Genomic DNA, 13,764 nt, shown 5'->3' with positions numbered 1-13,764 from the left:
ACAAAAAAGAGGTTTGGAGGGAATGACTGCCTCCAAGATCACGAACCAAGGACATTCAAAGCACTCATCATATGTACTTTAATGTCACTCTAAAAGCGAGCTATATTACAGTACGTACTGGTCACATGACCTAAACAGATGTGAATGCGTCTGCATGTCACTTGCTTAAATCACTTGCTTGCTGCACAATCATATGACTCACAGCACATGCATCCCATAATTTATCATGTTTGTGCTATGGCAGTGCTCCATAGAAGTGTTGCCATGGTAACATTTACAAGTCACTGTGGCAACAAAGCAGCCTTACCACTGTTCTAACAATGCCCAGTGAGTCCTAAACAAGATGGAAGAGTATTAAAGACATTTGTGGGTTATCCTTGATTTAAATCTTTCTTTCGATAGGTAGTCAATCATATCTAGTGAGGGTTAACCTCGTTAAAACTCTACCACTGATAAGGGATACATTCCTTTAAATAAGCCAGTGCAAAATCTCTCCAAGTAAGTATCCAAAGTAGTGTGTAAAATTTAAGAGTATACTTGACCAAAAAGATGGAAAGTTTTAGGAGCTAAGAAGCTACATGAAAGCATTTTATACTTAGATACATCATCACTACTCCCTTTAAACTGAGTATCCCCCGTTTTATCTGTCAATAGCAATCACAGAAAACCAGCATACACTTGCAATTTCAGGAAGTTAAAAGTAATCATATATGTTATGACCCATTTTTTCCAAACCAAAGGAAATTGGTAGTTACACTTTCCTTCTAATAAATGTTACTGTTTATTAAAGGTACTAAAGTAGACCCCATTTGTCCATATTTAAATAAATATTTGACCAGGTCCATCCCAAAATCCCTTTCAGATGCACTGTCTCATCTAAAGGCAAAGAGTAAAACCAAACCTCTTAAAGCCAGAAAAGGTTGTAAAAAGTCCAACCTCCTACACCCAATATATGAATAGTCTCTATTACATCTCTAACACATGGTCATCCAGCTTCTGTTAGAACATTTCCAGTGATGGAAAACACCCTCAAGGCTGCTCATTCTGTTTCCTGGCCTGCTGTAGGTTCAAATTAGTTCAGATTTGAAAAAGAATTCACAAGTGCTTTGTTTTAGTAGAAGATTGTGAAAATGCAACAGTCTCAGTCGTTCCCCCTCCCATATTTAACCAGCTGTCAAATTCAAAAGCTATTTGTACCTCACTCTACCAGTTAGTACCATGTAAAGGGACAGATACCATCAGAGGGCTCGTACTTTCAAGCCATGCCAAAATCTCAGTAGAGGCCCTCTGGAATTTAAGGCCACAATGTTTTGTAAAAGGAAGATTCCAAGCTTGGAAAATCAAGCTCCTCATAGCTGGAAATGGTTATCATCAGCTTTGTGAAACAATCCTCCTCTAACTAAGGTAAACTGGCCACTATGCAGTTAGTTTATTGGAAACATCAACTAGTAAAAGAGCCTGACAATGACATCACTGTAAGCCAAAATACAAATAAGTAGCCCAGCCAGCCAATTTTCTTCACCCTCTCCACTTCTGTTTTGTGCTTTTACAGAAGATGGCTACTACCAATACAACATGGGCTATCGTCTCCTACCTTACACCCCCCCCCCATTGCTTTTCTCACCCTGCTTCCCTGGCACATTTGTAAACATTTGTAGAAATTACTCTTGAAAAGACAGTATTGACTAATCAATTCACAGCTGAATGAACTAAGAACCTACTGAATCATGAGCCTTCTACTTCATGAGGAAGCAGCAGCAGTAGTAACCCCACCCAGACCATCTCCCTGTCCCACAACACCCACCATGGGAGCTGGCAGGCTACTCTACTTCCAGAATACAAGATTCCCTCCTCCCTCACTTTTAACAGACCCAATGAGGGGAGGATGAGGAGTGAATCAGTGAATTTCACTGACTCACATCTGAGTCTCTGTTTCCTAGCAAGTCTTAAAATCAAAGACCACTATCACTATCACACAAAGGACAAGTTAAGACTAGGGCTGGCCGATTTCTCCTATTCTTTGTACCTCCTTTAACACCATCTCTTCCCCAAGTATATGTACGTTGTGTATATGTATGTATGAATGTATGTACACACATATGTCTTGAATCAAGCTCCTTACTCAAGTTTTCACATACAGAAGAAAATTTTTGAATTCAGAGTGAGCCTTTCTCCCTACCACTAGCCCATAGTTTTTCTCTGCTGGGTCTAAAAAAGCAAAATAACAGATCATTTTATCATTACTTATAAAAACTTCGGCAAACCAATTGATCTCTGTAGGCCTTAGTCTCCTCAACTGTAAAAATGAGGTAAAAAACCAGGTCATCTAAAATTCTTTTTAGCTCTCAACCTATGACTAACTGTCCTCCTGGAAGGATCTGATCTGCCTGTTCTTATTCTCAGGCATCTAAAAGTTGGAAAATGAGAAACTCTGATCCCTCACTTACAACTGGAAATGGCTGACTCTCTCTGTGGAAACACTCTTTTAACTGGTCTCCAGGCAGTTCATCCTCCTGAGTCTGTCACAATCTGGAGACTGATTAGGCATTCCATTCCTATTATTGGGACCTAAGGGTGGAGGAAGAGGCTTCCCCAAACCTAAGTCTCTTTGAGAAAAGATATTTTAACAAAACACAGGTATAAAGCACCCCCATACATCCCCTTTCTTTCAAATGTACGGAGAGCCAACAAATAATAATTTCTAAAAAGATTAGCTTACCCTGGGTCGCTTATTAAATCAGGAAATAGAATCTTGGCTATAAACATGCTGTGGCCAGATACCCTAATACTTTTGTCAAGGGACTTCTGTAGTATTAACTGGAGCCTCAGAAATAAAGATTTATGAAATGAGAAAAAAGCGCCAGTAACTTTATGCCATTTGTATCCACTCCCTAAGAAATCAGGTCAAGTCATGATATCCCTGAGTAGTGAACAATTTGGCCTTTGGACCCCACCACACCAATATCACATTTAGGTCAGGCTATTCTGAATTATGCCATTTACGCTTACTGATGGTAAACGGACCCTGGACCAGTAAAATAAAATTTTATTTTGTTATCCTTTTTCCCCACTCAATTTCAATGACACCTGTGCCTCTAGGAAAAGAATAGTAGTACCCAATCATTCCATACCAGAATGTTAATACAGGTTCAGAGGAGGAAAAGAAAGAGAACAAAGCCTCCTTCTATTAACTGACAGCACAAATCATTCCAAAGCTACAAACAAAAGGTATCTTGCAAGCATCACTCTTGGAGAAAGCATTAGTAAGGCAGATAGTTACAATAAGCCCTCAATATTATATACTCATCTCACCAGACCTAGATTTGCAAGTAAGGGACTAGTTTTTCCTTCAAACATGAGATGTGTTCAAGGCAATAACTTGTTTTCATAGAAGCTATGTTACTGACTGGGAGAAGAATTAAAGCTATAATTTGCCACTCATGTCCCAACATCAAAACAAACCCGTCCTGAACATATGTTAATCTGGTTTATTAGAAGTGAACCATTAAATCTTGTCATTATGATCACAGAAAGATTCTAAAGTAAGCACCTCACCCTGGATGCAGATTCAGGGAAACAATGTCACGGTGGGCACCCATACTATAACAAGCCATAAGGTTACTTACATCTGTCACTATCATTCTGGTCAGCAATGGCATCTTCCAATGCGACAGACTTTGGCTTCTTTTCATTATTTCCTTTAGAGCTTTCCCAGTCTGCCTGGCTGAATTTGCAGACCTCTGAGTCTTTGGTTGTTGCATGGCCACCTTCTCTTTCTTTCATCTCCAACTCTGAGAAGCGCATCATTGCACGCTAGAAAGAGAATGGAGATGAAAAAAAAAAAAAAAAAAAACTCACAATAAAAACTACTTTATTGACCTTACCTTACAGGAAAGCATTTCCAAAGAAAAGTCTGGTCAAAACCAACCAAAGTTTATGACATAGAAATTTAATACATCTGAGTTGCACAAGACAAAACTTAAAAGTATCTATATGCAAATAGCCACACATTTCTTTATTACAGTTACAAGTGTATATCTCTATAGAGGTGTGTATATGTACACACACTATATTAAAGACAAAAGTGTTCTCTTTTGGAAGTAAACAAAACAAAAACAAAGAAAACAAGAAAAAATGAAAAGAAAAAACAAAGACACAAACAAACTGCACAATGAATAAAGACGACCATGGCCCACAAACTTCCCTTTGTGTATTTGGAAACGAAATTTAACTCAAAGGTTTATGTAAGATTCTAGTAATAAAAATTTGAAGAACTGACCTCACAGTAAGCAGCAGGTAGACATAAAATACTGTCCTCTTGTAATCCTTCCATCTATGTAATTAAAATGGGCACTCAATGGATCATTTAAATAATTTCATCCATTTTTATAAGCATAAACCAATTTTTTCTTAACATTGCAAAACAATTTGGCTATACTCATCTTTTAACTAAAAATTAAAAAAAAACCTTAGGAAATTCCAGTACAATATCTGTTATAGCTCACTAACAAAATAAATACAGCTTCTATCCATTTAAACTAATCTTTTCGTTGTTGGTCAAAAAGTTGCATGAAACCTATCTATACACATGAAGCAGCTGCTATTCTACTTCACCAAGTATCACCTATTACAGCATACTAATCAGAACTTCTATCTAGGTACATTTGATATCTAAAAGGCCAAGAAATCACAGAAACCAATAGGTTAACATCATGCAGTTTTTGGCTATCATCCACCATACTTAACAAAACTTAAGTTATCAGCCTTTCAGTGGAGTTCTTTTAGAATTATCATTTTAAACAGCTTGATTATATGTACCTCATATAACTACTATCACTGTGGCTATCACTACTCACATTCTCTTACTGCACAAATTTAACATATACACATTTATTATAAACTTTAAGTTATCAATCTCTGATAGGAGTCCTGACAAGAGCTAGCACACACCCCCAATACTGTTTAATACAGTTCAGTTTCAAAACTGGCAAATGCTGAAGGTATTTAAGTATTCAGGACTCACCTGCAGCGCCCGCTGCTCTCTGCTAAGTTGGCTGGAATCTGCATACAGTTCGGTTGTGACACATTTGAATCGGTCACCTACATAACCAGCAGAGTTCGCAATTCTTTTTGCCAACTTAGATGGCTTGGGCTTCAAAAGTTTGCTATCAGAATCTAAGTCATCAGATCCATCTTTGGTATATGTGGGGTTGACATCAATACTTGGGGCATTTCCCACACAAAATGATTTGGTATCATCTTGGGCTTTACCAAAAGTTACAGTTGTACCATCATTTCCATGAGCTGCCTCCAAGAATGGAGCAGAAGGCTGAACTAGGTTCTCTTTGTTAGGGCTAACTGAAATGTTATCTTTCCTCAAGCTGAACACTGGTGTGTTTGAAGCCTGCTTAAAATTATATGCTTCGTGGAAATCATTGCTCCGACCATACTCCTCTCTCCTTGCAATAAACTCTCTGTGCTGCTGCAGCACCTGCTCAGCTGTGGGTTTGGTAGGGTCATCGGTCTGATTGCTGTTCTCAGTTGCAAAGCCAGGTTTGGTTAAATTTGTTTCGTTCTTAGCATCCTGCTCCTCTCGAAGTAGATCTATGTAGACCAGCTTATCAGTTTTGACAACAGCTTTATTGTGATTCCAGCTGGAGTGCAATTTCGGGTTCTTATCAGGAGGTGCCTCAGCATGTAACTTAGCGCTGCTAGCTTCCAACACTTCTGGAAATCTACTCCTCAGAGCTGGATCCTCATAGCGCGGCCTTTCATGAGAGCGGGATCTCCTCTCTGGTTTTTCCTCTTTAGTGATTTCTAAAGGTGTGTGGGGTAACAACATGGGATGTACCATGCCCAAGCTCAGTGCATCTTGGTAGGTCACAAATTCAGGCCTACCTGTAGGCAGGGTGTAAGGAATTCCTGGTTTGGGGGCAAGATGCCCTGGAAAGAGGCTGCCATTGGGTAACAATACTGGATGAGGATAGACAGGTCCTTTTCCATGTAGGGAAAGAGGACTTATAGCAATGCCTTCGGGAGCTGAATAGGGGAGGTAACTTCGAGGGTAAGGAATTGGTGGGGACCGGAAGGCCTCATTTGGAGATAAAAATATTGAACCAGGTGGGAGGCCATTCTCATTTGCTTTAAAACTCGGTTCTGGGTTACTGGGTTTGGTCACCTTGTTGTTGCTGTTGTTATGCTTGGCAGAGGTTGCTGTTGTGATAGGAGGCTGACCCACATGCTGTATGACGGATGGTGTTGTATCTAGGGTGTTTCTGTTTGTCTTCACACAGTCTGTATTGGCATTTGGAGCAGGCGACGCAGACGCTGGGCGACCTGCATTTGACAAGGACCCTGAAATATTATTGACTATGGTATCTGTGGCTCCCATTCTAGGACAAGAAGAACTCCTCTGTTGTGGTAGAACCCAGTCTAAAGCTTTGTTTTTCAACTGCATGTTTTTGCTGCTGTTGTCTTCATTGGGACTTGGACCAGGAACGACCCAGGATGAGGGAGCTGTACTAATGATTTCAGGTCTATATATGGTACAGCTATTTCCTGAAGGAGAAACGGTTTCTTTTGGAACATCATTTCCAGATAATACTATCCCACTTCCAGCTCTGCCCTGAACAAGGACTGTGGTGGGAGCCATTTTTTTGATATGGTCAGATTTAGAAGTCTCTGCATCCACAACTTTCGAAGACAAGTCTAGTGGCTTATCTGTGACATCTTTGGTAGCTGTCTGCTTTTCTAGGAGAGGAGGTGATCTACCATCCTTTCTCTCATGAGCTGTTGTTTTCCTAGAGTGCCCGGGGGCTGGCTGTGCACTTTCACCCACTTCATGGGTCTTGGAAAATTTCCCATTGGAGAGCCTAGCTGTGGGAAACTCGTTGCTTACATTCATATATGGCTTTGACAGGGTCACTGAAGAAGGAGAATTGGAGATCCTGGCATAATGCTTATGGAATTCGGAGTAGGTGTCTGCAGGCTGTGTGGGAAGGTGGACTCGGGGTGGTCGGGGTGAAGGGGGCAACAAGAGGGCAGGGTCCCCTGGCAGATTGCTAGTAGCTGTCTTGGTAGAAGGGACCCTAGGCTGCTTGTTGTTCTGAATATGTGGAAAGGCATGTGAATCAACAGGATTCCCAGGACTGACTCCCATCTTCCAAGGTAAGGTTTTGTCTGGGCAGTGAACAAGAGGGGGGATGGCGGGGGAGGCTGAAGCAGTAGAAATCCTCATTGGTGAAGCTAAGGATGAAGGAATGTGGGGACTGACGTAGTGAGGTGGTGGCAGATATAAAAAACGCTCACCATTGGTGCAGACCGGTGAATAGGCCAAATGTGGGGGCAGGCTGTAGGACTGCTGAGGTAGCAATGCCTTGTACATATTTAACGAATACTTATTTGGTGACTCAAGGAAAGGATACATGGCTGGTGTACCGCCACCCTCCACATAAGGACTCCCCCAGGGGAGCCTCAGATAACTAGCACCATTGATGTTAAGGGGACTCTGTTTGTCATTTGCAGTTCTGTCCAGTCCTAAGGTTTCCCCAGTAGGAACTGAACTTTTTTGTATTCCTGGTGGTGTTTTGTATATAGTATTAAAACCATTTGGGGGTTTTCCAGGGACAGCTGATGTTTCTACTGTCTCCGAAGGATTAGGTTTGAATTGAATCTCGGGATTTCGTTCAGGGGTAAATCCAAGACTAGCTATAGCACTTGTGGCAGTATCCCGTCCTTTCTCTGAGCCAAGTCCACACAAACTGGAATAGACAATGTTACTGGGGACTCTGAGTCCTTCTCGTATAAGTCCAGTCCTGTCCATAGTCAGAGCTGCAAGACTGTCAATGCGCTGTGCTGTAGCTGCATCCACCTTTGTAGAATAAAAAATGCAAAAATTATTTGGTGCTCAGTAACTAAAACCAATCTTAACTTACTAGAGATGCATTCTTAACTTTCAAGGGAAACAATATACAATGGGTCATGACAATAATGAAACATGAGGGTATTAACACAAAGTAGGAAGACTCCAAAGATGTTTTCCCATTGCCCACAGGCCTCTCTTAAAATTGTTTCTTGAAACTCACCTCTGTTTAGCCAGTTTGAAACATATACGTTCCTTTTTACTTAGGGCCTGGCCTATCTTATATTAACTCAATAATATATTATCTTGAAATTTCATCTATTTAGCAGAAACTCTCTGCTACAATTGAGATCACAATAGTTCCAATATTATTAGAGCAATCCTGATATAGTGTGACACCCCTTAAGAAAAACAGTAAGCATCCCTGTGTCTTCCATCCTTGGAAGTAAAAAGGAGTCATTAACCTAAAAAGAGACTATATGTATGCTACAAAGAAAACTAGCAATGGGCGTCTCAAATGTCTCATATCTGAATCAAGATGGCTTTGGTCCAAAAGTGTGTACACTAATGAAGCAGACTCTACTGTCTGGAGGGATGGCCAATGCTTCATATTTCACTATAAAGCTAAAGCCTCTTAAGTCTCTATTGGAAGCCTTGGAAAATTGGTCCAGCCAGAACTGCTAATGTGCTGCTGCTGCTAAGAGTAAAGGCTGGTAGCCTCGACTCACCAGAAGATACAGGTGTGCTTCTCCTGAGAAAGGAAGGGAGAAGACAGGCCTGGGAGCCCAGGGTAATCCCTTACAACAAAGTCTTTTTAGCAGAAATGCCGTGTGTGTGTGTGTGTGTGTGTGCACGCGCGCGCGCCTTTTACAAAGGAAACAGTTTCCCATGATAAAATATTGTAAAAATTCATTGTAAAGCAACAGAAAAATGACCACAGAATCAGAAAATGTCAGTATGACACCATTTGTCTCTTACCACGGTGTGGTTTAAGGGGTTTTCTTCCCTCAGTTCCAGTCTGGCTTTCGGAGCTTCACCATCACTTACTGGAATTTTCCTATTACAAAGGATTATACCAGCTGCATGAAACATTCCTCACTCAGGAAAACATTCTCAAATTTCCCCAGGATAGGCTGCTTCCTAATAACTCCATTTAAAAAACAAAAAAAATAAAATAAAACAAAAACCTGCCTAATGGTATTTATTCTGAAATAAACTGTGACCACTATTTCTATTCCCCCAGTGATGGTGATTTTTTAAAATTTTCTTAAAAGGAAGAGTCCATTCTCCTTAATACATAGTTTAAAGGGAGGCCCATAGGTGGCATTGATGCATATTAAATTCATGGACAAGACTTCCATTTTTAAAAAGCTGCTAGTTTAGGCTGATGTGAACTTTCTCATTCTACCCTTAGCCATCTCACCAGACTATAGGTTTAACCAGAGTAAGATGGTCTAAAAGGGATGGAAAGAAGCTCAATAGCCTAAATAAACTCCAACTGGACCAAGAATCCCTGAATTACCCAGAATTGAATGGCCCAGAATCCATTGGCCCAGAGAACAAGCTCCTAATAAAGTCTCAATCACCCCTAGAATTGTCCCCAAATTCAAGTTCTCTGGCATGAACTACAAAAATTAGTTTCTACAATGTTGAAGCTATATTTGACTATGGATAAAGAAATGATTAAACGAGTATGTGTGTAGGGAGATACACACTAATATCATATACATGTCAGCCATTCCATGCTAAAGAGGAAAGTGCACATCTGTACCATACTGGGACAGTAGCACTGAGACTTGTTATCACAGAAAGTATCGATAAAGAATATACCTTGGTACCAACTTCCAAATCCCAAGGATAAAACCACTGACATGCAGCAGAAGCAAAGTTTCCTCATTACTCTGAAGAGCAGCTTCAATCATCTAATGCTGAGCTGCCTTTACCCCACTGCTCCAAAATCACTGATTAGGAAGCATAAGTGAATTGTTGAAAGATTGAAATCAGGAGAAAATGTGTTTGGAGGAAGGGCAAGCCACAAGGAGGGCAATAAGGAACCTGAGACTTAAATGAAGAAAAGGGTGGCTGTTTCTCCGTTTATTACTGAGCAAACTATTTGTTTTAAACCCATATCCAACGCCAACCCACCTGGGCCCACACTCCTGACATTTAGAGTTAAAGCAGCATATAGACTGGGATTAATTCTCCTTCATAAATATGAAATAATAAATTAAGTATGAAAGTGCATTGAAAGGCCGCTTTAGGGGCTAATCTTTTAAAGGGCGTCAATGCTTCACTGAGCCAGGTTGCCTGTTAAAACTGTAAATCAAAGGCTGCTGGCTAGACAGGCAGATCTTTATTCCCCACCCCTTTTGGGAAAGCTATGGTTCCTGTAAGGTGATAGTCAGAGTCCCTTTGTACCTCCCTCCAGGCAGGACCTAGGGGCATCAGGTCCAAGGAGCTCAAATCCTACCACTTTGGGGGAAATGGTTAGGAAAGGGTCTCTCTGGACCTAAACTAGAACATTTACCTCTCTTCGTTAATTCCACACATTCGGACCCTTTCATTGTTCATCCAGCTATGAACATTGCCATACAGGGGGGTTGCAGAAAGCATGACGTCTTCTTATATGCGCAGCTTTTCTTCACGGTTTTAGGCTATGAAAGTTAAAAACAAAAAACAAAAAACACAACACCACCACAAAGTTGAGATAAAATTCAGAGAGGGAAGTAGAAAACAGGACAACATGGCAGGCCTCCCTTTAAGTAACTAATAACATGCAAAATTAGTGCAGATAGTATGCTGTTGGCCTTGGAAGAAGAGGCAGATACCCAGCAGAAAAGAGAAGAAATGAAGGACATTTCTAAGTCAAACGAGATGGAATTTTTTCAGTACCCAGCAATAAAATTAAGGCTCATAAATAGGTCCCTCCAAAAACAAAGTTTTTTTTTTTTTTTTTGGGGGGGGGAGATTTCATTTGAGTTGGGGAAATGACAAAAGCGGTCAACTTGGACTACTACATACTTCAAAAGGGACTGAGTGGATACAAGAAGTCAAGAAAAATTCCAAAACACGCCTTTCTCCTCCCCTTAAGGATACAATTAAAGTTTAACATTAATAATTAATCATTTCACAGAAACCCAGGGAGGGCAAATGCAATTCATCTTACAGTTTGTGGTGGTTTTTGTCCTGAAGTTAAGCTCCCATACATATCTGGGCTTTTTTTTTTTTTTTTTAAGAGTTAAGGCCTAGGACAAACACGAATGGTGCCATTTGAGTAACTTAAAGATCTAAGGGTTAAAAATAATAAGTGGGCAAGCGACCCTCCACCCTTACTCTAGATTAGATTAAGCACCAAACCTGGGGCTATTTCACCTCAGTGATGCTGAGGGTGAGAGACAAGTCAATTCAATGACATCTGCTCACTTGGGGAAAGAAATCATTAGCCAGCAACACAAGTATTAGCAGTCCTGACCCAAATGAGCTGCTGGCAAAAAGAGAACCAGACTTCAGCTAAGTGGAGAAGTCTAGAGACTGAGGGAGAAAGAGGATAAGAAAGCCTCTTCACCTTTTTATTTCCTCTTGTCATCTCCTACCTGCATTAAATTCTAGTTTGCTGCATGAGTGAAGTGTCAGAACAAGCTGCATTTTATTAACAGGATTATCACAGCACATGATTTATCCCAGTGCAGGATTTTAATTGCTCTTTGGAGGTTGAGTTGTTTCTTTTGACTGAGTTTCTGCCTGAATCCTGCTGCTAAATGCTGGGTTAATAAGTAGGAATCCTTTAATGCTCAGGACATCCCTGGGCTCTTCCTTCCTCCCCATTTTTCCCACAAATGTGTCACCCCCGTGAAATAATCTCTATGTGACCACTGGGGGAACTTTTCTTTCTTCTCTCCCTTACACACACCCACACAGTTTCCGAAAGCCCAAATGCTTCACAAGTAGACACACTTCCTTTGTTAGCCTGAAAAATATGCAAATGATTGCTTTTACATTTGTACTGAGCAGAGCAGGGGACCAGATTGCATGAGGTCGATTGGAGGCACCACACGTTCCCAGAGAACATTTCACTAGAGTGTGTATATGTGTGTATGGGAGGGAGAGGGGAGAAAGAGAGGAATCCAAAAGCTAGGAAATCCCTTTGAATTTCTTTCTCCTAGATAGGTCTTTCATCTGGTCTTCCCACCCAACACCTAGAACAATATGTATTAATAGTAGATTAATTTTACTCCCATTCCCAGAATAGTATATATCACTCAAAAATGACAGTGGAAATGAAAAAAAGAAAAAATCCAATGAGAGGGAATAGAAATCTGTAAAGATGAGATAGGATAGTGTTATTCAGGAGTTATTTCACCAGGAAAATACTTTTCTTAGACAGATTTACTGATTTCCAGATGCACAGGCTCATGAGGCTGATAGGTCTGCAGCACCAGCCTGGCAAGATGGATTTAGGGTTTTTCATAAGGCTTAGTAATTGACTGTTCTCATATGTATGGAGCTAGCTAAGTTTTGTTGTTTAGAGAGATGGTTCTAGAATCCAAGACACCCCAAACCCTCCCACTTAGAAAACAAAACATAAAATAGTAGGTTAATGTCAAAAGAATTATGCTATTGATCTTTGCTTTCTTATTACAATATCATTAACATGAGATTACATTAGGAGAGCTACATTATGTCTGAATTAAAGTATGTCATTCTCCTGATGTCTATAATGATGAAACGTGGAAGCTGTTAAGATTTATTCAACAAATGGGCATCAAGCTAGAATAGTGAAAACCCTCTTAGCCCAAGTTTGTTAAACTTGAAGTTATAACTTACCAGTAAATGTTTGATTTCTATGCCTATTTTATATACCTATATACTCAGGGTCATGTAAAATTTTCTCAATCAAAAAAAGAATAGCAAGTAGAAAAAAATCTAAGAAATCCTGTCTGTAACACTGAAAAGAAATTGCAATCTTCACTTTCCTCAATATATTTAAGGGCAAGGATCCAATGGGGAAAAGAAACAATTCAGACTACAACAACAACAACAAAAAAACTTAAAAGGAGCCTATGAGTCTAAGGAGGGGGGGAGGGGGGAGAGGGGAGAAAGGGCTACTAAAATTATCCATATTGGTTATCCATATTGATTAAATTTGCTCTACAATTTCCTTCAATTCCCACTTCATTAGGACGATATACTTTGCCTAGACAGCAGACTTCTAAGCTTTTTACCCCCTTCTCAGGAAACACTTTGAATCCCAAGACTCAGCTTACCTAGTGTTCCCCTTCCCCAACCCTCTACACCCCCAGCGGAAGCAGCAGTTCCTGCTTCGCATAAGAAGCACCTGATTCTAAATATATTTAAATATGTCCTTTAAAGCAGCTGCTAGGGGAAATGTGCTAGGTTTTTAAAAATCATCACACTTACATGCTACCCCTGGCCTCTTTCTACAAATTATACAGTATTATTATCTTATCAATAACTGACACTTAAATTCAAGAGAATGGGCTTTCTCTTTCTCCAAGAGAATGCATAAAGGTTTTTCCTTAATATTTGGAGAACTCTTTTTAAGGTACTAGGTCTGTTGAGAAGGGGAATAGAAGAGGGGGTGTTTCTGCTATTGTATGGTACTGTGGGATACAACAAGCACACATATTTATAATCTTCCCCGGCCCCAATGAACTTTTTGTGAACTGTTTAAAAGTGGAGGTCTGTTGTACAAACAGCGGCGCCACTGCCAGCCATAATTTCATTTCAACGAGCAACAGACTTTTAACTCTTGAAGCTCTCCTTTCTTCCCTAGTCAAAGCAGAAAGCAGGATGGGAAAAGGTCCACTGAAAATCCTGCAGATCTCTTCTTGCCCTGAGCAAACAATCAGAATTCTAGTGTTCAGGGATTGTTAGAACAGGCT

General features: G+C 40.3%; 1 protein-coding gene across 8 annotated transcripts in view; it reads right to left on the bottom strand.

Annotated features, from left to right (window-relative positions):
* Positions 1 to 13,764, bottom strand: part of BCOR (BCL6 corepressor) — a 74,334-nt gene that overhangs the window by 26,004 nt on the left and 34,566 nt on the right. For 6 of the 8 annotated variants that reach the window (XM_031959422.1, XM_031959420.1, XM_031959425.1 and 3 more), the window contains exons 2-6: positions 10,389 to 10,515; positions 8,840 to 8,918; positions 5,024 to 7,870; positions 4,280 to 4,333; positions 3,627 to 3,813 (exon numbers count right to left, since the gene is read on the bottom strand). In XM_031959422.1, coding sequence (XP_031815282.1) covers positions 3,627 to 3,813; positions 4,280 to 4,333; positions 5,024 to 7,870; positions 8,840 to 8,918; positions 10,389 to 10,474 — 3,253 coding nt within the window. In that variant the 5' untranslated portion in view covers positions 10,475 to 10,515. The remainder of the gene's footprint in view (positions 1 to 3,626; positions 3,814 to 4,279; positions 4,334 to 5,023; positions 7,871 to 8,839; positions 8,919 to 10,388; positions 10,516 to 13,764) is intronic. The other 2 variants (XM_031959424.1, XM_031959426.1) reach the window with 1 other exon arrangement.

This window comes from Sarcophilus harrisii, chromosome 3 (assembly GCF_902635505.1).
Source record: "Sarcophilus harrisii chromosome 3, mSarHar1.11, whole genome shotgun sequence".
NCBI classification, from domain to species: domain Eukaryota; kingdom Metazoa; phylum Chordata; class Mammalia; order Dasyuromorphia; family Dasyuridae; genus Sarcophilus; species Sarcophilus harrisii.
This window is presented reverse-complemented; position numbering and strand designations above follow the sequence as displayed.